We start from the raw sequence: 27,987 nt of genomic DNA, 5'->3' as shown, positions 1-27,987 counted from the left end.
ATACAATTTCTATTAAAGTTACTTACAAAATAATGATTTGCTTAATGTTTCCTAAAAAATGCCAGAAGCTAGTTTTTCATGAGGGAAAATCATAAAGGAGTTGAAAAATTAATGTATGGGAAAGGGGTGCAGTTTTGTTAGGGTCACCTCATACAATCTTGAACGTATCTAATTTCCCTTATTTGCATTTATGCAACCAAAAATGAATTAATAATTAAATTTTTATAGAAGAAAGATTTTTATAAAAGAAATAAAAGATTTGTTTGAAAAATTTGAATCCATCAATCAATCAACGCCAATAAATGAGTGCTTTCTTATTTTTTGTTTTAACTAAAGAAATTAGAAATATTGATATCTTATGCTTAAAACAAATTTAAAAGAGTCTTTTGACAATCATAATAAAAGGCAAAAAAGATATTGCATTTAGATGGTATTGATATTATTTTATCTGATTAATTTATCCCCCCCCCAAAAAAAATTCACCCAGAATTGCCTGAGTCAGGAAATATTTCAATAACTCTAGAGTAGCCGAAAATGTCTGGTTCGGCTAAGCCCTAATTCTGTATCTTATAAAATAAGCTCCAAATTAATGCTAACATGCATTAGCATTATACATCTTCTGTAATTTATATTACCTGGCAAGATGTCATCTTAGCCACAACCTATTTCACATAAATCAGGGTAAGTTCTACATTTCTCATGTTTTGACTTATTTTCTAAATCGTATTGAGAAGCATTTAACATATGTAGATATTTATAAGCTATAACGAAGCATTTATGCTAAAAGTAACAATCTGTTTTCTGAATTGGAAAGAAATCTAAGAAATACATCAATTTATTGAATGCTAAAAAAAACATAGGATATTAGAAATTTCCAATTCTAGTTTTGAGTATTTTTGATGCACATCCGGAGATCGTGGAATACAATGGTTTAAAAATTCAACTGTCTTTGTATATACTTTAGAGTCAGTTGACTCAGGCTTGCATGTACTCAGGTGATCTACTGGCACAGCATAGTATTCTCCAATGCCTGGATCTGGGGGAAAAAAAAATTGTAAGAACATAAAGTTATAAAATCTTGTCAAAACTTCTCCAAGAATCTTTAAATGAAAATAACTCCATTTTCAAGCACAGAAAAAAATATAGCTAATTGAACAAAAATTAAGGATAAGATAGTTTTTCTAATTTAACATCTTGTAGAAATGTTCCAAATCGACACATATCATAAGATGCACATGGTGATTGAACAGTGGTTAAGTGAACTTTCTAAAAGTACTTTTTGATAATGTTGGCTTTGAGCACAACTGGGTAGAAGATAAATGTCCTTGTGACAGGCAGCTGATTAGAAAAATCCAATTTTCAGAAGATATAATCACCCCTAAATGCGTTACAGTTGCTACGTTATCTATCATGCCGAGTAAAGGGTTATTAAGGAGTTACTTATGTATTTTAAACGTTCTTTCTTTCTTTCTTTTTTTTTACTATAAATCTGCATTATGATTTTCCGTTCTTATTCCATTACTTTCAAAGTCCATTATTGTGATGAGTTTGCGCTTAGCAAGCGCTTTTTTCAACAGATCGGGGCAAATTACTCGATAGGTAAAACATCAAGGTGACAAAGAATATATTGAAAAGATATAAATGCAATACCTTTATAAATCTTTTTTTTTCAAGGAATACAGTGATACTTTTCGAAGTATGCTTGTAGCTATGTCTTGATGAAGATTCACTTTCTGAAAATCATGTAAGATAAAGAGGTGGAATTTTTTACGAAAATGTCGAATGTCAAATTTTTTCTAGATAGTATGTTAAGTTGATTTTAACATTTCTTTCCTACTCTCATTTTTAAGTTCCCATTGTAAGAGAACCTTTTGACAATCATAAACCAAAACCAAGTTTGTATATTGTTTCTCCTCATTTTCGATAGTAAATAAACTCGTGAATATATTTCCATTTATCTGCTGTTAAATAGTGTTTTCATAATGGTTCTACAAACTGTTCTGCTTGAGTCACATGTCTCTGCAAAACCTGGTGAACATTATTTTTTTTTAGCTTTTTTAAGTTGTAAATCTTAAATTATTTATTTATTGCTGCTACAAATGAAATATTTAAAGCCTTCTTTATATGTGGAAGTTATGATCGAAGATTTTTTTCCTTTCTGATTAATAATGTTGCTTATTTTGCACTAAGAAATTTTAATACCACATATTTCACGACATTAAATCATAAAATAGGGCTATTTCTCTTCGGATAGTGCAAAATCATATCCATCAATCCACAACTTATTTACTTACATGCCAACTTTTGAAACAAGAATAAATTTGAATAGATGATGATATTTCTCGTTTCATATAATCAGCCGTTGCCAAATGCATTTCCTTTTTCAAATGGGTAAATACCAGCTGTACTTTCAACTTACTTATACAATCTTGTGTCTGGAACAGCAAGGATTATAATAATTTTTAACTAAGCCTTTATTGTGTAGACTTAACACACTAAAATTAACATATATTATTTTCAGAAAGCACAGACAAATCGGGAACCTTACATATACCTTGTTTATTTCATCATCTAAATAACTAGTAATTAATCCTAACTAACTTTTATCATAAAAATACTTTCTCTTTCTGGATACTTCTAATATATTTTTACACATAAAAATACAATCAACTTTAAAGGTTGTCATCCCAAGTGTAGAATTCAACAAAATTATTAAAATGCATTTTAGTAGTACTAATAAAGTATATTATTTCTTTTTAGAATATCCAATAGCTGAGTATAATTTTTATGTAAATCGTTAAATTTTTCAAAATGCAGTGTTTTTTTAAAGTTAAAAATGAAAAATCAATTCGTCTGATATGAGTTTTCAGTAGCATAACTATAGATAGGCTATTGTAGATCGATAGCTCCATAAACCCAAACTCAGCATGATCTTGATTGCAAAATGTCTTTAGAAAGAATTTTATTTATTTGGAAAATAAATGTACACGAATTCTAGTACTAATTTCTCAACAGCAAACTATTCTTTTAAAGGGACCCACCCTCCAGTTAATTATAAAAATCAAAATTTTGTCCGTGTGTAGCAATCTGAGAACGTTATGCTTACATCACTGGATTACAGAACCGTTCAGTTTATAAAACGTAAATAATATTTACATCCTCCTCCTTTTTGGTAAATGCATTTGCATATCCATTAAATATCAGTCAATTGAACAATACTGATGTGTGAACTTGAATATAGTTCAATTTATTTACTTATATTTATGACCTGCTTTGAAGCAACATAGAAGGTATTTTGGGATTCACCTTGTTATGGTCAGATGACAAGGACAATACCCAAACTTTTATTCCACACTAACGAGGTGAATTTGTACATAGTTTTCATTGTTTAAGTGATAGATTATTAGAATTTATAACCTGTTTACCCTTAGTAGCGTATTTAAGCTTACATTGACTCCATTCATTTCGTTTCCTATATATACTAGAAAATATATTGAAAATTTAAGGATTTATATCTATGCAAACGTATTTTCTATTATGTAATATTAGCTGAAAAAGTAATGATGTAAATTAAGTAATAAGAAATAATCAAAAATACAAACATTATGAAATATCAATTAAAATTTATTTCTGAAACAAACTAAAAAATTCTGAATCAAACTAAAAAAGATACAATTGTATTTAGAGAGCGATAATGCTGCTACTACTAAAACACAGATGAACTTAACCAAATTACTACGAATATTAAGTTAATATAAGCAAAAATAATCAAAAAAGAAAGTGTGAATCCAGCCTGAATACTTTCTCAAGGGTCACCCTCAGGCAGGGATTCAAACAACAGATTTTGACCTCAATTTCGGGGGATTTTCGGGTCATGAGGAATCAATATTGTTGGACGAAAGGCAGACCCATTACAGAAAAAAAATCCCTTGTTTGAATCCCTGCCTGAGGGCGACCCTTGAGAAAATCTTCAGGCCGGATTCATATTTTCTTTTTTGATTCTATTTTGATTCTTTTGCTTATAGTAACTTAATATTCTTATTAATTTGGTTAAATTAAGTAATAGTTTAATGCTATTTTAAAACGAGTATTGCGCTAAATTCGTTTTGTGCCCATTTAAGAAATTTTGTTTCAGTAATTTATATCGGAATTTTAAAAAAAAATTCCACAATAAATAAGGATAAAATTATTTTTTACTAACTGTTAAAAAAACAGTATTTATATATTTATAAAATGAACAAATCACCTAGTAAATAGAAATTCGGCTTGGATAATATGAAGACATTGTATGAATTATCTAAACATTATGCTACGTAATTAGGTTAAATACTTACCAGATGAATCTTCTGTAACTAGCATGGATGATGTCAGACCCCATTTAGATTTTTTTGTTTCCCCAAAACTTAAGACAGCAATGTTGTTTTTATCAACAAAGCTTTTAAATCTCTCATGCAATGAAAGCAGTTTTAGTGATCCTAAAATAAAAACAGCATGTCCCTATAATATTTAACCCTAACAAACAACTATAAAAGATAATCATTATTTGGTATCAGTATAAAAATAATTGAGAAATACATATGCTGAAACAAAAACATGACATACAAGAAATTGTTTTAGTAAACAAAAGTATTCTCAATACTTCGAGATTTTAAAAAACAGTGTTTGAGGAATTATTCTAAATTTCTTTACATTTAGACAAGAGTAAAGAAAAACGTAATTACTAAAACTGTACATTTTGTTCTACAATGTATTTTAAACATAAACATAGAGCAGTATTCTATTTAATAAACATAGAAATATGTTGCAACACAAACTGGAACAGTATTTAAGTTCTTTCCATATATTAACTTTCAAATACCTTCTGTATGAAATCCAAATAATTTGTACTATTAATAACAAAATTTTATTCTCAATTTTTCTCTTAGGGTTAATAAATAAGATTCAGTTTATTTTTTCATATTGAGGAGTACGTTTTATACTTTTAATAAGCATGGTTTCAATCTAGGTTTCTTTTATGGTAATTACAAAATTTAAATTCTCAAAAGTAGATAATAATTAAAATTTTAATAATTTATACATTTTTTAACATTAGGGTTCTTTTCCGTAAAATAATTAGATGTATAAAAGTATATCATCATTAAGTTTGATGCTTTTCTTTCTTACTGTACAGCTCTAAATTGTTTACTGAATCATTAAACAAAAATCATGTAGTATATTTGGTAATACATAAAAAAATCTTTGCTGTTGAATGATTTCATTTATTACCCTTATATATTTTACGAATATGTTTTAATTCAGCTGGGAAGTCAATGGGTTATCACATTTTAAATTATTTTCCGTTTCAAATTAAAGATCAAACGTTAGGTGAGATGACTTATTTAAAAAACTTTTTGCAGGGAGAATATTCAGATGAAGTTATGCAAACTAGAAGTCATTAAAATATTGCAGACACAATAATCCTGGTGAGCTTGCTAGTCGCTAAGAGCAACTAATAATATATATAATTAGAAAAGGCTAAATTATAAGTTCATTAACTAATACTAATTTAAAAGAAAGATCAACCTTTTTGAAGTTGTTCCATATCAGTCGATGGTTGTAAGATGTAAGGAACTGATTGAAAAAGCTTTGCCAAATCACTACCTTTATGTGGCACACTAAAAAAAATTAATCCGATGGTTTTCTTTGCAATCGAATTGGTTTTTTTTTCAGTACTTGCTTCGGCTAGCATTAGAATTTGCTTCACAAGAAGACCTGAAATATAATTAAATCATTATATTATGAATTAATTTTTAAATAAAATAAACTGTAATAAAAGTTACAAATATATACATATAGAGTGAGGAGCTCCCAAATGGCAAACAGAAATAATCTGTTATATTATCATACTTGCCATTTTATTTACTATCAACAAATATTTATGTTTGAAATATAAAAGCAGAAGCTCTGTTTTCAGCTTCATTAATTGCCATGTTTTGAATCTTACTGAGGCTAATTTGTGACAATGAATGTCGGATGGCAAGGATGATGTCACACTAGTTGGAGTGCGTTTGACCTTTGACAGCATATTTAGCTAATTTTTCTGCGTGCACCAACTCTATTAGTTGAAAAGGCTCAGTATCTTTACGATATTGTTCGGAATTTTGAAAATTTAACAAAAAGGAGATATCGTACAATATCTTGCGCCAATGAAGAAGCTCATATACATGATAAATATTAAGTAGAATCGGATACTGAATCTGTAACTCTTCATGTTCAAAAAGCATCATATAACAGCATAAGAAACTTTGCTATTTCTATTGAACTAATAGCTACTACACATTTTTGAAGTACTGAGATAGTAAGAATTGAATATCTGAATATCAGAAAACTTCAATGTACTTTTAAAAATGTTAATGTCTTTAAGTTAATATTTAAAAAAATAATAATATATGTGAGTATAAGGTATTTTTTTACTTCTACACTATTTTTAGAAAATACTGTAAAGGTATAGAAGTACTTCTTAAAGAAGATTAGACTGTTTTAGGATATCAAGTATGAGTAAAAAAAAATTTTTTTTAATGCACACTTCCTTTATTTTACTAAAATCACACATTATTCTAAACATATATTGCACAGATATTGAAACGCACTGTTTTTAAACCATAAATTCCTTGATTTTTATTATTTTGTTCAATAGTTTGATTCTTCACAATGTCAAAAATAAATCTTTTTAGAAGAGATCCCACGGCATTTTAATTCTCCCTATTAGTAACCTCACTTGCAAAATTTTGATGTTAATAAAACTAGACTAAAGCTATTTATATATAATTTGTTTTAATACAAATTTGGAAAATATAGATCAAAATTCAATGAATTTCTGGCCCTAAAATAGATAAAGCAAATGAAATAAGTTACTATTTAGAATTCAATTAAAGAATAGTATTTTCTACAAATGATTCTACTGACGACGCTTAAATGACTACAACATACAATTGACACAAATTACTAATTGAGTTATCTCCATAAATATCATTAATATTCTGAATAGAAATGTGGATTATTCCTATAAAAATGCACACTAGCAGAAAATCGGATTCCAACGCACACAAACATTGAATAAGAGATCTACAAATGATACTTTATTTTTTTTCTTTTAATCTATCTAAATAACCGAGTGTCAGCATTAAAATAATTTGGTTAAAAGAATTGCCCTCAGCTGAATGCAAAATGGATAATCGCATATTATTCCTGTAGTTCACAATATGAAGTGCCTAAAAAAGATGATTTTTCTAAAAAAAATGTTTGAATATAGACAAAAGATATATTGAATGACTCGCTGGAAAAAGAGGCAAAGTTATGAGAATTTCAATGAATTTAAATGAAGCACCCTTCAAATTGGAAAAAAGAACGGAGTTAGAAGTCGGAATATTGTATGGGTCTTAATAGGTATTGCTTTAAAAGAATAATAAAGCATTCGCGAGGATGGCCGTAACTGATTGGAACCACTGAGCAAATTCAAACAATAATTAAATTCTGAAGTCGCATTACATACAAGAATTGTTTCGAACAGTGACTTCGCTTCTAAATAGTCTGAGGCATATCTAACAATTTCTAAGACACTTCCCTCTTTCCTAATACCTATAATGCTTACGTCTATATCAAAATCCATGATACCAGATAGTTGGAAGATTATTTAAGTATAAAAATGCTAAGCCATATACTGCAGTTGCAATCTGATAGTACAATGACGATAATCTATCACTGACTACGTATGATCATAACTGGAAGAAGATGTCATTTTCTTCCTCCATCCTATTGATGGCCATTCTACTGATCTTTCTGAACAGATGTAACAATCATCAATAAATATAACACAAAATAGTATCTAATTTTTATAAGATGAAACACATGCATAATCTGATCCTGCTTTCAACAACATGATGTCTACTACGGTTTTGAAGAAACAGCTTATGAGACTGTTAGTATTTTTTCATTTATGCTCTTATAATTACTTTCACATTTTCTTGCAATAAATATATTGTATTATTTTTCGTCTACTTGGCATAATTCTTTCCTCAAGTTGGGATTCCCCCCTCACAATTTATTAATGAAATATTCTTAAATTTGGTACCCACTTGCTAAATATTAAACAGGGAGTTTCGAAACAGTGGAACAAGCTTTCCATAAACATTGCATCCTGGACATATACTTCCAATTACAAAGTTTCATTAAATAAGGTGGACAATTATATCAAAACAATATGATATTTGTGGAGGTCGACAGTAAAAAATTAAATGTTATACCTCCCCCATAGTGTAAAAGACTCAATTAGTAAAATGTTTCACTTACATTCCTCTATATACTGTCTATAAAATTTTCATTTATAAAATTTGAAGAGATATGCTTGTTTTTAAATTTAGAAGTATATCACACACATTTTGATGAAAATACTTATTTTAAAAAAGGAAATTTATTTCATAAAAAAAAAAAGACTGTCATATGCAAATATTTGTCAAATAGAATATCATCCAATCATCATGATTTCAAAGAAATTTCCTAATCACCCATAAAGTTGTTCACTTTGATTAGTTGACAGCTTACAATTTCGACTTTATAAAGAAGGGAAAAGAAATTTTAGTAACTGAACATTTAAGATATCTCAAAGAAATACTGGCATGTCAAGCAAGAAATAAAATTCTTTGCTCGCATTTGTTTATTCACCCACCCACCCCCCAAAAAAAACCCCGACAAATTTTAATAATAAGGAACATTTGGATATTCTGACGATTTATTCTGCAGGTAGTGGCAATGCTGGCAGTTGCAGAAAAATACAAGCGTTGTTTTTTGAATTCGTTGCATCCTTCTAGTATGTGTGTTTACAGAAATTTAGTGATTACAAACTATAGGAATCTTATTTTCCCGTAAAGAATGAGGTGTTATACAGAAATTGAAATTTTGGCTTATTTTTCAAGTTACCCTCATGCTAGTATGCAAACAGCCAGAACAGAACTCAACATTCCTAAACCAATAGTGCAGAGATTATTTCAATATAATATACGGCACCCATACAGCATTCACGGAGTCCATGAATTGTTCCAACACTTAAAAATACAATTACACGATCCACGTCTAGAATTTTATAATTGTGCCCATCTTAAGAAAATCAAATATTTACATTCTGAGAAATGTAATTTGAACAAACGAATCTTGCCTTAAACTAGTTAGAAATAATTTCTTCATTAGTGGCAATTTTCTATAGATGTTTGATGTGGAATTTTAAGAAACTCTGGTTAGTTAAATTTCATACATTAGCATGCGGAAGGGTGATTGGTATATTCAGTTACCTTTGATTGGAATAATATTTGAACTAAGGGATTAATTGGCTTCGGTAGTACGTGCTCTGTAGATTTTTGCAAATGAATTCAAAATGACTGTCCTTATGTCACTAGTCAGCATATGCACAAGTATTGTTAAAGAATGCAGTTTTGTATAGATACTTTGAATAAGTTTTTAAGCACTTCAATTAGTATATTATCCAACTATTTTTTTAACTTTAATTAAAGTTAATAAATTCTTTATTATTTTCTGATTCTGTTCTTTTAATATTTCATGATATTTACAGTATCCCTGAAAATTACAATGATAGTCTTGCTCAAACACCAATCAGATATGGAAAAGTAGTCTGCCTTTCAATATTTGAGCAAATTTTATCGATAGAAACATAAAACTTTATATACTTATAAAGAATTGTAAGAAAACCATCTTAGTCTTTGACACTTTTTCCAATACGGAGGCAGTTTAAAAATTTAGTAACTTTTTAATATCATCCTCTACAAAGTTATTTTCATACTTTTGTGTACCTTATATGATGAGACTTTACAATGGGAAGTATATGGCTAATTAAAATAGTTAAGAAAGTAAATGCTTGTTCCACTTATTTGGGTTACCCTGCATATTCACGACCTATCTATTTAGTTAACTTCTTCAAGACGATTGTTTAAAAATTCTGTCAATATGAATGTATTTAATTTGTCATTATTCTTGTAAGAAGCAAAGAACGTTTCTACTAGTTAAATATTTTAAAACATAATAATTTTATATGTTACTTTTAAGATCAGATTTTCAAATCAAACACTGATAAATGAAATATATTTTTGGACCCCCTCCCCCATCACAAATACATTGGTGATAATCCAATCTTATTATTTTTCAAGGTAAAATAATCAACAATAAATAAGAATATCTTTTTTATAATTTATTTCAAATTTTAGATATAAAAATACTTTAGTTATAAAAACAGCCAATTTCACTTAAGGGGGGAAAATTGAGAGATTTTTCTGGAGTTTAAAAAAATACTCTCAAATTAAATTTCTATGTATTGCAACAAATTTAGATGCAGACAACTTCATCTACTACTGCAATCATTACTTATTCTATTATATGTGAAAAAGACATTCACGTGAATTGGGTACCTTAGATACATTATAAGAAACATTACAACCAATAAGACTTAAAAAAAAAAAAAAACTTACCACCCATAGAATGTGTAATCCATACAATAGGCCTTTCACCAATATTTGAAAGTAATAGCTTATCTATTAAATACTTCGCTTTGGCATGTAAACTGTCCCTAAGAACACAACAACATTAAAAATAACTACTCTTAAGAATTATAAATAAAATAAAACTTTTCATCAAATTTCAGTTGTTTAACAGCTTTTAGAACAAATTTCAACAGAATTCTCTCTCACACACACGCACACGCACGCACACACACACACACACACACACACACACACACACACACACACACACACACACACACACACACACACACACACACACACACTACTAAAAGAAATAAGGGGGAAAATTGTCATTTGACATAATGCAAATTACATATTATTTAAACAGCAGAGTATTGAAGATTTTTAAATAAAAATAAAATAAAAATCTTTATTTTTATTTCTATTTTAATATAGATATGAGCTCTAATTTCAAGCAGTGATATTTTCCAAAAGGAAGAAAAATCTTTTAATCATGTGGCATTTTCCAAGTCTGATTTTAAAACATTTTGAAATTGGTTCTTAAACATTATAATTGATTTATATCAACCTCAAAATAATATTTTGAAACAGAGGGTTTTTTTTTTTTTTTTTTTGTGTGTGTGTGTGTGTGTGTGTGTGTGTGTGTGTGTGTGTGTGTGTGATTATTTTAAGTTATGTAGTTTGGATTAAATAGCAAATGAGTATAGTACAAAGAAATTTCTTTCAAAAACAAAATTACCAACTTTGTTCGATTTTGTCATGAAAGCTTTAAATACTAATTTCTTTGATCTGGTCATGTCCTTGATGCCTAAAATCACGAAGTTATATAATGAAGGTCATATTATATCGATTTTAAGCAATAAACTGAGATCTTTCTATCAATTTTGAATAATATCTTAGTATTATTTTACATGAAGCAAATCATTTATTATGATCTGGATGAAGGACATTAGCTGCAAATGCTAAATTAAATAAATGCCTTTGCTGATAAAATATATGTAAATACCCCCAAGGATGTTCAGTCCTCACTTTTACACTTAATACATATTTTTCTTTTTATTTCCATATTGAAATTTTATTTACTCACTTAACTTTATATTTTCCTTAGCATTAAGATATTTATTAATTTCAATATTTCAAAAAGTAATTCATTATATTGTTGGATGATGCAATTCTATATGGCTTGATGCAATTATAAATGTGATAGGGAAAATTTCATTTGTGTCACTCAAATACTATTATGGCACAAATAAAAGATCCTATGAAGAAATTAATTTAGTTATACATTCTGTAAAATGAACAAGAAATAACAATTTTAAATAGTTTTATATTTAGAGATAAATGACTAACAATAAAATCACCTTATAGTTATAATCCGATTTTTTTAGAGTACACAAGATCTCTAGAAAATGGAAAATAATCAGAGTTATGTAGATTCTATTTGAAAACCGATAAATCCATCCAATATGAAAACCGTTTGACCAGAAATTAAATATAACATATTTAACACAGCTTAAAATTGCAAGATCCAAAGAATTTTTGTAAGCAATCAAACAAATTCATAAACAGTACTATCTGAAATAAGGTTCATACTTTCAACAGAGTATGATATCATAAGGTACCATACTTTTCTTCCTGGTCAGCACAATTAGCCTTCCACTTGCTAATGCAAGTGCTGTAATCAACAGATATAAAACGAGCATCAGGAAAATCAATGGCCAGCCAATCCTGATAGATTTTACATGTAAAAAAAAAGGAAATAATATTTTATTATGTGAGCTGATTAAAAACAATTTTTATATTACTTTCTGCAAAGAATCTCATTTCATTCACATTCAATTAATTTGGATTTAAATTTTATATTTAAATAAGTTTAGCAATTCTTTTACTAATACAGAAGTAGCTCAAATAATTCCACTGATTCATTTTGTTACATTATCCAGAGAATAATAATTACATTCATCATTAAATTAGTTGATAGGGAAATGATCTTGTGCAAACGAAATATATAAAAAGCATTATTTATTCTTCACCCTATATTTTATTTATGATTTAAAATTTTATAAGAATAATTACTTTAGGATAAATCAACAAACTAGCATAAAGAATGTTTTATGTTAGGGTAACGTTCATATAAAAACATATTTTTGACTAAAAATTATCAAGAAAAAATGCAAAACTAACCAATTTTTATAATTATTATGAAAGGAATCTAATGCATGTACACAATATTTTTCATTTTACTTATTTTAACATTAACTTTACAGCACACACTATAAAAGCTTCTTAGAAATTTAATAAATATTATAAAAATAATGATAGTATGCTACAGTTACAGCAAATATATTCTAAATTAAAAAATAATTCAAAATTAAATTTTAATTAAAGACAATGATGCTTCTGTCTAACTCTTATTTTATTAAAAAATCCGTTAAAAATGTGTATACAAAAATGGACAGAGAGGGGAAAAAAAAAAAAAAAAAAAAAAAAAAAAACTGAAATGAGTACTTTGAGGGAAAGGAGGCAAACAGAATTAAAATTTTTGACACTCCATAAATTCTAAATTCAATCACTCAATTTAGGCAAGAAAAAGAAATAGCTCTTAAAAATGAAAGACAATGTAACTGATATGCTGCCAGCATGGTTTTTCTTTGTATGACAAAATTATCCTATTGATAATTCAAGATATTTAACAGCCACAAACTACCTAATGAAAATTTCAAGAATTTTAATATGAAAAAAAGGAAAATAACATAAAAACACAAATATTAAGATGTTTTAGAAACTAGAAGATCTGTAAATAGCAAATTAAGATTACATATAAAATATCTAAAAGATATAATATTGAGAAAATTTTACTTTAAAAATTCATAGCGTTTACTTACCTTGGGCCAACAAAATGTGTATAAGGGAGAATTACAATAATTTCCTTTTAACATGTCACTTTTTGCTAAATTTAAATTGTTTTCTTCTTGTTTATCTTTATTACAGAAATTCTTCATGCTATCATGTTGTCGCCATGTCCAAAATGTAGCACCAAGCATCCCATGCACAAATATGATATCAGCACAAAACTCCTTTTTACTTCAAAAAGAAATATTCTATGAATACACATATAAATATTATTTACAACAATATTTTTAATATACCATAAAAGAAACAATTTTTTCGACTAGGAAAACAAAATACAAAACAATCGACTTCCAGCTATCTTTGATATTCTCTATATTAAATAATATATATATGCAGTGGCTCCCAAAATTGAGTATACACTATACTCTTTCTTCTTTAATTTTATTCTTTTTGATCTTAACATTCTTATTTATGGCTAATATTTATAAGAGCAATAAAATATAAATTAACAAAAGTATTAGGCAAAAAAAAATTAAAAAAAAAATGGAGGAATCAATAATATTTTTATTACAGTAATTTTTATGTCAAAGTTACAAATTTCAAAGTCACAAAATTGAGTATACACCTTATAAAATACGAGACTTGACTGCAACTACTCATTTTCAAATGAATAAGTAAAATAGTTTAGTTACTTTAATTGGAAATTATTGATTTCCAAGTGAAAACAAACGTTTTGGTTACCATAATGATCTCCAGAAATGAAACAAATGTTGAAATTTGGAAACTTGTTATTCGATTGTCTGAAGATGGTAAATCTCTACGAGAAATTGCTATGGAAATTCAACGCAGTCACGGATGCTTTCAAAAAATTATCCAGAAGTATAAAATATATGGACAAATTGTTAATAAACCTGGAAGAGGAAAAAAAGAAATCCTCAGTGCCACGACCAAGAGAAGAGTCATTCGAGTGGTAGCAAACAATCCTAAGTTGAGTGCTACAAAAATTGCTACATCTACTTCAAGAACAATTGGAAAGCGTGTTTCTGCAGAAACAATTTGAAGAGTAATCTGAAAAGCAAATTATAATGGTCGCGTAGCTAGAACAAAAATATTAATTTCCAAAGTTAATCGAGAGAAAAGAATTTCATTTGCTAAAAGTCATATTTCAAAGCCTCCTGACTTCCGGAATCAAGTAATATTCAGTGACGAAAGTAAGTTCAATGTTTTTGGTAGTGATGGTCGATGTTATGTTTGGAGAAATCCCATTTCTGAACTTCTTCCTAAAAACACAAATCCATCTGTCAAACATGGAGGTGGTTCACTTCTTGTATGGGGCTGTATGTCTGTAATAGGAGTGGGAAATTTAGTTTTCATTGATGGAATCATGGACAAAATTAAATATTTGGATATATTGAAGAACAATTTAAAACAAGGTGCCCAGAATTTGGGTTTAAGGTCAAATTTTGTATTTCAACAAGATAATGACTCGAAACATAGAGCTAAAATAATTAAGTTATGGTTGTTGTATAATTGTAAAATGCAATTGTACACCCCTCCTCAATCTCCAGATCTCAATGTGATTGAAAATTTGTGGGCACAATTAGGAAAATAAGTTCAAAAACACGATATTAGGGGCAAGGAACACTTAAAAAGAGTATTACAAGAAGAATGGTCGAAAATATCCGGCTAAAAACTCAAACTGTGGTTAACTCAAAGCCACACCGTTTACAAGTTGTTCTAAATGCAAAAGAGCATGAGCAGAATATTAATTTATCTTTTTCTCTTTTTGTTGACAGATTTTGCTAGATGTATACTCAATTTTGTGACTTTGGAATTTGTAACTTTGACATAAAAATTACTGTAATAAAAATATTATTGATTCCTCCCTTTTGTTCTTTAGCCTAATACTTTTATTTTATTTTGTTTTCTTTTTTGGCGTTTTTATAAATATTAGCCATAAATAGGAATGCTAAGATCAAAAAGAATAAAATTAAAGAAGAAAGAGTATAGTGTATACTCAATTTTGGGAGCCACTAATATTTATTAATGTAATTTATTCATTTTAATTAATTAATTTTTTCCGAGCAGATATTCTGCATAAGTCTTATATTTTGCATTTCTTAAAAAATACTAATTTTGCTCAATTTCAAAATTTTGATTTAGCAATTAATCAGCATGAACACCAAGTGAAGAGGCTGTGATGCAATTTACAAAGACAAACGATATAGTTGTTTATTTATTTTTTCACATATAATATGAAATTTTTTTTTGTTCTTTTTTTATTCACTAATGGTAATTTTAAACAATCCAATAGTTTTACATTTCTTTCTTTGTATTTATATAGCTGTTCCTAAATATATTTTCTTAAATCATACATACAACAAGAGATCTAGCACTAAAGACAATAGTATAGTGAGAAAATGACCATGATAAATGATCCTTTCATAATTTTACAATTTATTCTTTTAGTTAATTTCAAGTTCGTATTTTTGTTCTCTAAAAATACACTACTCAGGACAAAGTGAAAGCGTTTTCCTAGTTACTACAAATTCTAAGTCATATCAGAAACAACAAAGCTTATTTTTTAATTATCTTCAATTTATAAATATATTTACCAACTGCATTGAATTTCAATAGATAAAGCAAACACTCATAATATTCTCATTTTGGTTAAATGTATTAGAATTTTAACTCTAAATTCATTGACCATTTAAATAAAATACTTGCCGTGTTCGAATAAGTGGATGCAGAAGATATATTCCACTATCATAAAATGAGTGATGAAAGTCATCTTTATCTAAATTAGCAAGTGCCTTTGCTGCAGGTAAACTAACTTCAATACATGGAGATTTAGACCATAATGCAAGAATTCCAATCCAACCTATAATATAAATTTTTGCATTTAAAAAAACAGCATACAATGTTGAAATTATATGCATATAATGGAATAATATATATGAGCAAAAAGCTATTTATTTGTGTAATTTATTCATTTTTATTAAACTTAATTTTTTTGTAGCAGAAATTTGGAAGAAGTTTTATTTGCTTCATACTTTTCATATTCTAAAATAAGTTTTAGAATATGAAGTATGAATCCATTAATCAAGTGAGCTATAAATATTTAAACAAAATACCTCCAGTTTGAATTTTTCTAGTCAAAACATATAAAAGCAAATTTAAAAAAAATCATTAATAAATACAAAATGCATATCAATAATAATTCCAATCAAGAGAAATAGTTTCATCAGTTTTTTTTTTTTAAATTGATTCAAGTTCTACTGTAATGAAAACGAGTAAAGCATTCTAGTTAAAATAAAACGCCTGATTTCAAATATAAAATCTTGAAGAAACTGAAGATACTTAATTAGTCAAAACAAACATTAAAAATAACTATGGGGATTGACTTATATATGGATTCGTTAATCATTCGTAGGTGCATATTAATTACCCAGGCAAGCAATAAATCGATAAATACCACCAAATATAGAATTTTTTTATTTCTATAGTTTATATTTCTTAAATTTAAGAAAAGTTTAAATTGACTGTCATAATTTTTATGAAAATAAGTTGTTTTATTTTCAAATTGTTGACTAATGTTGTATTGGATGGAGGATTTACAGAGAAACAATGAGCAGCCATGTTCTTGTTAGAATTTACAGCAAATACAATGACTTGTAATTTGAAATTCGCTGTATAAGAATTTTTCTTTATGCTTATTTTTCAAACAAAAAATAAATAAATAAAATGCCACAGAAAATAAAACTAACAAAAATATAACCGGCCGTATACAAGACAGAAAATGAATCGAAGGAAAATATGCCAGCTAGAGATAGAGTTAAAGTTATTGTCTTTGAGGTCTGGTGCTTTACTTTATAGTTATGCGATTGGAAAATATTCCGTTTCTTTTAACCTCTTGGCAATATTTTCATCCTCAAGGCGACATATGATTTATTCTCATGAACCAGTTTTCCTGGGAAGTTATTTTAAAAAGGCTCAACATTTGAATGTAAAAAAAAAAAAAAAAAAAAAAAAAGGAGAAAAACAAGAAGTAAAGAAGTACAAATAAACATAAGAATTTAAAAATTCAAGAAGTGCTACCTGTGACATGAAGAGCATTTGCAAATTTTTCTTCTAAGGCTAAATTTGCAAGGATTTGTGCAATGATACTTTGAAATTCTGGGTCCTCCCCATGAAGCTTTACGACAGAGAGTAATATCTTTAGTATTCCTTTTTCAAACATTAAAAGTCTATGTGATTTCTTTGAAGAATAACCAAGGAGAGTCTGCAAACTTAACTTATCAAAAGTAATTGATATCTTCTTCTTACGTTCAGTATGATAAATTCTGTAAGAGTCTTCCAACTCAGAATTCCAGTCTTCTTTCTATTTTTAAAATAATATATAAGTAATATATAGTAAGAGAATAAATCAATAAATAATTAATGTTTAAAAATCTTTTTTAATAAATTTTTAATTCAATCTGTAACATGATTAAAACAAAATTCAGGATTAATTAAATCAATCTCAATATGTATGTCATAAAATGCACATCTTTCACAAATCTTTTTTTTCTCACTATTAAATTTTATTTCAAAAATATTTTCATTTCTTTCAAACTGCTATAAAATAACAGACTGAAAAACTGATAAGATTTGCAGTAAAAAGTATTAAAATAAGTCAAAAATTTAAACAAGCACAGACAACACATTAACCAACCCTTTTTGTTTATAAAACTTTTTGTCTCTTCCACTATAGAAAAAGTTTGCTTACAAAAATTATCATACTGTTATACGAAATGCAATAAAATTCAAAAACAAAAATTATTCTCAAGTCTAAGAACCACTACGAACTCAAGCAAATTTATATATTAAGATATAATAAACTGTTCTGCATATAATAATGCATTTAACTTAACACATTTTAAAATCATTGCTCGAATTGAAATAACATCAATTGGTTTCTTTTTCAAAGCAGATTCATAATAAAATGCACCTTCATTAAAACAGAAATCAAAAGAGAGAATGCATGACTAAGAAATACAAATAAGAAAAGACTGTATTCCATAATAAGACAAATTTCTAATTAATAAAAAAATGATAATATTAATACTCTGATACTAATTTTAATCTTAAAAATAAAAAATGGCAGACAAGTATTTGACGTTACTTTTGGAAACAAGATAAAGCATCAATTTCTTTAAACATGAGAGAATACTATTTAGCAATAATTTATATTTATAATTTCTAATAACTTAAAATTATTCCTAAAAAGAGTGAAGTTTTTCAATTTTATAAGTGCAAAAGACAGAAACAAGTAGTCCAGCTGCTCAGGAATGGCCATTTTAAAGAGGAGGAATAGGTAAAATACTATTTAACCACTTGAAATTGCTGATTGCAAAAGAGGGATTTATTTTTATTTATAAAAATAGACACCAAAATTTCCAGATATGCTGCTATAGCAATTAGTAACTGACAACTAGAATAAAAGATTGATTTATTGTATTTTTTCAATATGTAGATATGTTAGGTTAAAATATGGATGCGATTATTAATATTCTTTAAATAGCTGCATTCTTTCAAGGTGACAATGTGTCAATTTTTCCAAACAATGTAGTATATATTGATAAAAAAGTAATGGAAATTTTCACAATGCTTTCTTTCAAAGTGTGTCAATATTCGCAAATAAAAATCACTGAAAAAATAATTTTAAATTAAAAAATATTTCAACAAAATCTAGTTATAACAAAAAATTCTCAATCTTTTGTGCATATCATGTATTCAGTTTCTTTTTTAATTTTAAAACGGAGGTTGCGATTTTATATATATATCTGAAATGTAGCCTCAAATAACCACAATAACAACGGAACTAACAGGGAAAGAGCTGCTTAATAAACATGACTACTATCAGTAAAATAGTAGTGGTTGAACATGTGCATATGTATTATTGCAATTCCTAATTTGCAGACAACAAATATTGTAAAAAAATAAAATCTCTAAAGAATGTATTCTATTAAAAAAATATGTTTTACAGTTTTTACTAATTACTAAAAAAAACTACATGACAATGCTGAAGATCGATTTCAGCATTTCATGATAAATTAATAAAATATAAACATTAAAATTTTTTTGGATGTGTAGTAGTCAGCTGAATTTGAATGTCAGTGAAAAATTTGTCTGGCACATTAATTATCAAATTTACTATCACTTAAATTAAATTATTAAGTATGCATAACAAGTTGGCTTTCCTTGTTGTGAGTTTAAATGAAAAAGAGAAAGAAATAATATACAAAGTGAACATGCAAATCTGAATAAACTGTTTTGGTTCAAAAATACTAGGAAAAAAATTTCCAGCATATGAGTAAATATTAACTTACCTTTTTTAAAAGTTGTTGTGCAAGACATTTAGCACGTTTAGCTAAAATGTCGATACAGATATCAGCCTCTAGGAAGGATAAAGACAGCAACAACTGGAACAATTCTTCTCTCAAACTTTCCTAAAATAAATGAAAAAGTTGGTAATGTAGAGAAGGACAAGGAGAGGGAGAGAGAGTCGAGGTGAGGTAGTAAAAATGCTGATTTAAAAACAAATATTTTCACTGTTTCTTATTCACAAACATGCTCATATTCTACGAGTTATAATATTTTCAATTGATGTTATTTTTCTATTGAAATTTGAAAAATTATACTGTGTACAAAGTCTATTACTATAATCAGATGCAATCAAAGGAAATAACAAGAATAGTGGTATGAAAAGTATTTTGTAAGACTAATTATGTAAAAAAAAAAAAAAAAATCCATAAATGAAAATGAATTAAAAAAAAAAATTCTAATACAATGCAACTTATTTTAATGAATAATAATATATTTTATGGAGTTTCTTTTAAAAACAAATTTTGGCCTACAGCTTTATTTTACAGAACTTTAATTAAGACGATCTGTTTACAACACATTAATGTCAATTCTTATTGATTTTTCTTTAAAAAATGAGCAACATTAATTAATTCAAGCATTCAATATATATAAAAAACGTAACGAAACGTAAATATATACGAAAAAAAGATTTTTTTTTCAAAAAGATAATTTTCAACAAATAATTAACAAAGAATGTTAAATCGGATATGAAAAGGCGGTAACAATACAATGTTCTTTGATCTGAGAATGTTAAGCCGCTTTTTTCGTTATGTTTCCCACCTTCTTCAGTTCAAGGAAACTTGCTGTGATCACTAGTTCACCAATGTAAACAGCAGATAATAATTGGTAACACTAAATAAAGCATTTTTTAATCTGAAGGTATACTTTTTATACTGGCATTTTATAACTCATTTTAATACATATGACAAAATATTTCCTTTTGTAAATAAAAGAGCAACAGAACTCATTTAAAGAAACCGACAAAACTTCACCCTTATCAAATATGATTTTTTTAATTATTTATTTTAGTTTTTACTGCCTTCCTTCTAACAGATGTGAACTTTGCTGCTTTCACTCTATGCCTTCATTATAAAAATGTCAGTCAATTTGAAATGGCTTTAAAAATTTTAAATAAAAGCAACCTTTTTTCCAACTTTAAAGAGAAAAAATAATAATCGATGAGTAAACTCATACCTTTCATTTTCCTAAAAGCAATCGCATTAAAGAGTAATAAACATATCAAAGAATGCTTTATATTTCCTATCAATGGTAAATTATAAGAGAGAACCATACAAACTAAATACCCTCTCCCCATCTCCCGTCTAGAATTTCAAAATAAAAAAAAAATAGTAAATTAATAAGATTTTGTATTGTTACAATTAGATAACTATTTTACCTAATATGGCTGCCAGAAAACAAAACCGAATAATTCATCATTATTTACCTTCACTTCTTGCTGAAACAATAAAGCTGAAAAAATTTCTGAGATAGCTAAAATTAGGTAATTTTTCAAATAACATTTATAATATTTTATTTAAAAAAATCATTATTGCTAAAAATACCCTTAAAGTATAATAATTTTTTAAGAAAAGTTTAGAAAGACAGCTAATACAACTCTCAATAAGAAAATAATAATTTTGAATAATTATAACTTGAATCATCATCATATATTTCAAAGTTAGGCAACAGCAATAAGAGAAAACAACATAATATCTTCAATAATTATGACAATAAAATAAAAGTAAATAAATAGAATGAAGTTGAATGAACAAAATCAATAGCCACATTAAAAAAAAAATCTAAAAATTTACTCATGCATGCAGCATAAATTAAAAAAAAAAATGAACATTAAAAGAACTTGTCTCAGATTTAAAAAAAAAAAAAAAAAAAATTCATTTCTACTCATTTAATTCTGTCTCCATGTATGGCACAAAATATTGAAGCATTAATTCACTTGCATGGTTATTTCTGACTGAAAAACACTCAAATATCTTCCACTTCAAAAGCTTTATTCATTTAGACATACTTCTATCTTCTTTTCTTTCCACAGGCATAAGAAAATAAAATATGTAAATGTATCAATATACATACTGTATTTAATATTTTAAAGGGTGGTGAAAGGAAGTATGATGCATTGGCATTAGGTGATCTTGCTAAACCAACAGCAGTGTATAAATCAGAAGCTTGAGCAATCATCATATACTGCCATTCTAAAATATTTCAAAAAAGCAACAATTAAATATTTAAAAAATTATAAAACTTCAGTATGTATACTTAGTATGTATTGAATTATTATTAATATAAAATAAAGATTTTCATAAATGTAACTAGAGTCAACAAACAGGGATGAAATATATATTACATTGAGTAAATAAACTGACACAAATTAGAAAAATACTTTTTCAAATAGTATGCTTTTATATAGACAGATAAATCCCAGTATTAGGACAAAGCATGCCTTCCTTTAGCAGAAATTACCTCTTCAATTCGTTTTGGCGTTGATTCCATTAATTTCGTGCACATTACTAAACTTTCCACATCAATAACGAATAAAATTTTTACTGCATTTGTTATCACCATTCTTTGGTTGTACAGTACATTTTTATCAATATGCCTCTTCAAAATAACCCATAAGTTTCATATTGGATTTAAATCTAACGAATTTCTAGGTCAATTTAGCAAATTCATTTTATTTTTCAGCATGAAAGTCTTGACCATTTGTAATTATGACATGGGGTCATGCTGTAATGTCTCACCGAAAGTTTGCGAGAATGGAACCATGTTGCAATCTTAAATAGTTGGATCAATTAATAAAACTTTGAACAGGAATTAAACTTCCAATGTTATTTGCCACAAAAAAAAAATCCTACATATTTTTTAGGGATTATTTTATGATTTGCTTGATATTTTCAGGTCTTAATATTTCTAAGTCACTCTATCTAACAACATTTGGAATAAAACCATGTGAAAATAAACAAGTTCCATCACTGAAAATTATCTTTTCCCGTCATCAGCAGTCCATGATTTATATTTGTTGATTAATGTGAAGTATTTTATCTTCATTTTACATAATCAAATATTGCTTTTTCTTTGGTGAGCTTGCCTTTCAGCCAGCTTTCAGTCAAACATTAAAACTACAAGCCAATAAATTTTTATAAAGGCCTATGGTCCTTTTTGATCAATTCAATTTACTATTTTGAATTAGAATGTTAGTGAACTTATGAAATTAATTTTGTCTTCCATGCTCTTCCACATCTATCCGTCCCTTTTGAAGAAAATGATATATATATATATATATATATATATATATATATATATATATATATATATATATATATATATATATATATATATATATAAAGCAGGACACCACAAAATTCCCATACGAAATTTAACAAATCATATAGAATACAATTCACTATGGCATTTGTAATGAACTCTGAACATTACTAAATTTTAGAGGAAAGTAATAAACCAGTCCAGTTCAAACAAATCATTAATCAAGTTACAATATTTTCCCATTAAAACATATATGATATACAATAATAATTAGTAACATACAACACTTTATGATACTTGATTTTGTAATATTTTTAAGCACTATTTTCATACATTTATAATTACAAATCTGACAAGTATATACAATGCACAAATTAAAATAAATGTTTAATATTAATTTATATTTGTGAATTTGAAAAGATTATATATATATATATATATTGTTTAATCATTTTTAAATATCCATAAGGAATCAAAAACAAACAACAAACTGTCTAATTAAAACCAATAATTTGCCTTTTAAACAACCTCTTATCTACAGTATTAAACAATTTTTATTATATATATCTATAATAATGTAGCTCAAAATTTTCAAAAAAAAAAAAAAAAAAAAAAAAATGGGGAAGGGAATTAACAGGAATTTCAAGCTATTCTTCTAAGATTTCTACAGCCTTTTTTTCTTTTTTCACAACTTCTAAAAACTGAAACATACACCTAATTTAATGCTTTCTACAGAAAAGAATATAATTCAGAAATGAAATTTATGAATTTATTAATTTGTACAAAAGAATATAATTATAATGAAGTAAATTTAAAATTTTGCAGAGGACTACAGTATCTAGTATAATGGTTAGTATTCCTATTCAGAATAAGAAACAGTAGAAGAAGTAGTTTTTGTTTGTAGTTTAGAAGCTACAAAAATTCGAGGATTCTCTTCAATTTTTATCAGTTACTTAAATAGCCCCAATTTCATTAAAATTGCTTTGTGGTTCAATTAAAAATTTAGGATTTGTTTCCATGATTATATACATTCAGATTTTGTGTAGTCTGATGCAAGAGTATTGAAGCATTCTGTTATGAAGCTCCTTGAAAGCTATCACAAAAATATTGACTATGATCTATTGAAACAAATGACACATAATCCATAAACATTCTTCAAAATTCAATGCCATGCTAAAATACTGAACTCACATAGATGCACCAGCTTGATACATATGATGAATCTTCATTGAAATAAAAATTTAGACTTTTAAAATTAGAGTTTTGTCATAAAACAACAATGTACAACAATCATGGTATAAGATATTAAAATATTCAAACAAAACCCATAACTTTGCTTAAAAAGGCAAAATTATTGTGTAGAAGAGAGAGGAAAAAATATCATATTAAGAAGCCGTAAATCTGAATTCAGACCGAGTAAACTTAAGATATAATACTAAAATTCTGTACTTTGGTTCACATGAAAAGTTTCAGAAACCAGATCCCTTCAAGTTGGATACCATATAAAATAAAACATATAAAATAGAAACTTAACAGTTTCAAATTTAACACTGAAGATGAGTTCCCCTAACAGCATTAAACTGATGGATGAAGCAAATGTGGCTGACACTCAGATGTGTTAAAATGATGTCATTTTTTTTTTTTTTTTTTTTTTTTTTTTACTTGGGTGGCATACACCAAATGTTTATGGTAGGTGTTATTCATGAAATCTCTTACAAATTTGAATAATTCAATTATTTTCCCACTGGCTAAAACTCAAAAACGAACAGCAACAAGATGACCTAATAGTTTAGTGATAGAAAAAAAAGCAGTGTAATCTTTCCTTTTGATGTAATTTGTAGCAATTTGATCTAATCAGAAGGCTTAACAAACGATAGGATCCAATTTTAAAACTAAAATAAAATTATATTAGAATAAACTTTTTAAAGTCATTGGAAATGTCACAAGATTGAAGTTAATAGAAATCAAATTGATTATTAATTAAATACAATCTTTAAAAAATCATTTCAATTATATTTTTTATACATACTGTCCAAGTTCGTTAATTGTGAAAGTAATCTAACTGCTCTATGTCGAACACTTTGTTTCTTTGATTTTGCCAGTATAAGAAGATTCCAATACCCATTGTAACTATTTTGAATACTTGGAAGCAAACTAGATTCTACATCTATATATGCACTCTCATCTATAAAAGGATGGTTAACACAATCAACATTTATTATAAAAAACAATTATAAATTACTATATAAATGAAAATAATGAAAACACTTGTTGATAATTTCAAGCACTCTAAATAAATTTTAAAAGCAAGGATATTTTCATATTTTTTTTGTAATTATGGTAATAAATAATTTGTGAAAGGAGTTTTCAAAGAACTAATTAAAAATATTATTTTAATATAGATAAAAATATAAGTAATATTTAGAAATATTATAAAAAGTTTATAAGAAACATATATCAATGATCAACTTCAAAATTGCAATTATGATTCAATTAGCTTTTATGTAATAGAAAATAAACTTAAATAATTTTTAATTAAACAGACAAAAACTTCTTTTATGTAATAATAAACAAATGATAAAGGGCCATAAAGTGAAAAATAAAGTCCCTCCACATTTTTAAAAGTTTTAAATGATTTTAATATTTAACATAAATGATAAAGGGCCATAAAGTGAAAACATAAATGATAAAGTCAGGTGCGGTTAGAAAAAATTACAACATTAAAGTATTCAAAATGAAACACACAGATAAAGAATTATGCAGAAAATATTTTCAATACATACTAAAATTGTTTAGATTTGGCCCATTAGAAGTATTTTCTTTTTTCAATGTTTTTTCTTGAAAGGCAGAATGGGGATGATGAGTTGTATCTTTATAAGACCATATAACATAACAGCCACTAAATCAAAATAACAAACATAAACCGTATCAAAATATTTTATAGAATGCTAAAACAGTTATAACTCTTTTTTTTTTTTTAAATAAAAACATGCATAATAACAATGATTTAAAAAATAAGGAACCATTTTCAAAAAAATATATGACACATCTGAAGGCATTTTATTTTTAGTTTAGCAGTGCAAATTGTTGCAACTACTAAACAGAAACTTAAATAAAATATACGAGATAAAACATTTTAAGAGTAATTATCTAATGAGTATAAATAAGTATTAGTATTACATGTTATTCCAGTTTGTTCAATATAAGTATGAAATTCAATGATTACCCAATTATTCCACAGGGCCAAAGAACCTTTTCCCACATGACTGAAAAAAAATATATATATATGCCACCATAAAAAATTATTCCTGCAAAAGAGATTTCAAAATTTTAGTTTATCACAAATGATTCTTAAATCTTAATAATAGCAAACAACTACTAAAATTACTAATCTATAATTAATAGCAGATTTATCTTGCAATGATTTATACTAGGCAGTATAAAAAATATTTTTATTAATGATCATATATTTGTCATAAATGCTACTTAATATAGAAATCAACCAATAATCAATCAATCATAATAGAATATACTGTTCAGAAGCCATAAATTGAACAACAGATTCCACTAAATGATCATACTCAAGCTGCTCACTTAAAGCATACCAGATGGGTCATACAGGAGAATCCAGTACATGGCAGTGAATGAAGTTCTAATGTTTTTAAGATGAAAAATCATCATTGTGTCAAACTTTTCTTAAATTTCTCACTATATTAATTAGTTTTACGAGTTTTGATAGATTTGGTTAGAATCAAATTAGGTTAGAATTTGGTTACCCATCAAATGCCCTAAATGCTTATTTGATATATGTGTTATTAATGTAAATTTAAATCAGAAAATTCTAAAAACATATCTAAATATCCCCTCCCCCATTCAAATTTACTCAAGCATTTCATTAATTTTTTTGGCTGAAAAAGACAAAATGAATAATATGCCAGTCATAAATTTTAAGGAGTCATTATTTTCATTTAACATATTTAAATTGAAAATGCATGAAAGGAAAAATAACCAAGGTGAAGGATTGAATATACTAGTTTATATTAAAAACAATTGTAATTACATTTTAACATCAGCAAGAGTATTCTTTTATTACTTTATATTATTAATATATCATCAAGTATACCTAATCATTTATTGCAGCATATAACATTAAGTCATTTATTATTTTTTCATTATTATGAAGATTTTATTTTATGTATTTTGAAATAAATATACAGGATTGAACATGGTCAATGACAAATAATTCATAATTATATTGCCACCCCAAAGGATAGTTAAATGCCTGAAAATTTTTACAGTAAATAATTATCTTATTTTTTTTTATTTTGAAAATATACAATCAAGATTTAATTCTTTATTTGAATGGAAGAAAAATATTCATTATTTTTAGTGCAATTTATTGAAGAATGAAATTTTTTGTTTTATATATACTCAGCTAAAGTCCTAAAAATTCTTCTCAACTGTATTTTTAAATTCATATCTTCTTTTAATTTATGCAAACATAACTTTCAAGATCACATCTAATTAATAAAAACATCAATTACCGATTTACAATAATATCAACGGTATTACTATTAATATTATAAAATAATATTAACATTTTATCAACAGTATTATTGAACATACCGGTTTTTATCAATCTATTATTTTAAATAAATTCATAATTACTATGTAGAATATTGCACGGTATTTTTTAATACTAGCTTACATAGAACAAGATCTTTCGAAAAATTAAATAATAATAAACGAAGACACAGTGTATGGCAATCATGAAGTTATAAACATACTTTCATTTAAGTACGCTGCAAACAAATTTTTTTTAAACGAGCGTAATTATATGAAAAGGAATTTTATGACGGACAATTTTATTCACACCGCTGAGCAAATGTTTTCTTTTCCTACCATATGCTACATGAAAATA

At 26.7% G+C, this 27,987-nt stretch overlaps 1 protein-coding gene across 1 annotated transcript; it reads right to left on the bottom strand.

The window, feature by feature from the left end:
• Positions 1–845: 845 nt before the first annotated feature.
• On the bottom strand, positions 846–27,987 carry LOC129959177 (protein SERAC1-like). Its single transcript, XM_056072000.1, has 14 exons — positions 27,969–27,987; positions 26,293–26,374; positions 25,850–25,965; positions 25,096–25,251; positions 21,879–21,997; positions 19,751–19,870; positions 17,478–17,760; positions 16,107–16,260; positions 13,412–13,610; positions 12,154–12,254; positions 10,512–10,609; positions 5,563–5,751; positions 4,335–4,475; positions 846–1,036 (listed from the first exon to the last, which is right to left on the bottom strand). The coding sequence occupies exons 2-14, from the start codon at positions 26,328–26,330 to the stop codon at positions 846–848; spliced, it is 1,905 nt and encodes a 634-aa protein (XP_055927975.1). The 5' UTR covers positions 26,331–26,374; positions 27,969–27,987.

This window comes from Argiope bruennichi, chromosome X1 (assembly GCF_947563725.1).
Source record: "Argiope bruennichi chromosome X1, qqArgBrue1.1, whole genome shotgun sequence".
NCBI classification, from domain to species: Eukaryota; Metazoa; Arthropoda; class Arachnida; order Araneae; family Araneidae; genus Argiope; species Argiope bruennichi.
This window is presented reverse-complemented; position numbering and strand designations above follow the sequence as displayed.

What these genes read in the sequence shown, in the direction of transcription:
- LOC129959177 (XM_056072000.1), bottom strand. Translation starts at nt 26,330, where the DNA reads ATGTGGGAAAAGGTTCTTTGGCCCTGTGGAATAATTGG. An exon ending in GCCAAATCTAAACAATTTTA is followed by an intron (nt 25,252 to 25,849) that starts GTATGTATTGAA and finishes ATCCTTTTATAG; the next exon opens with ATGAGAGTGCATATATAGAT. An exon ending in TGTGCTGACCAGGAAGAAAA is followed by an intron (nt 10,610 to 12,153) that starts GTATGGTACCTT and finishes TTGTGTTCTTAG; the next exon opens with GGACAGTTTACATGCCAAAG.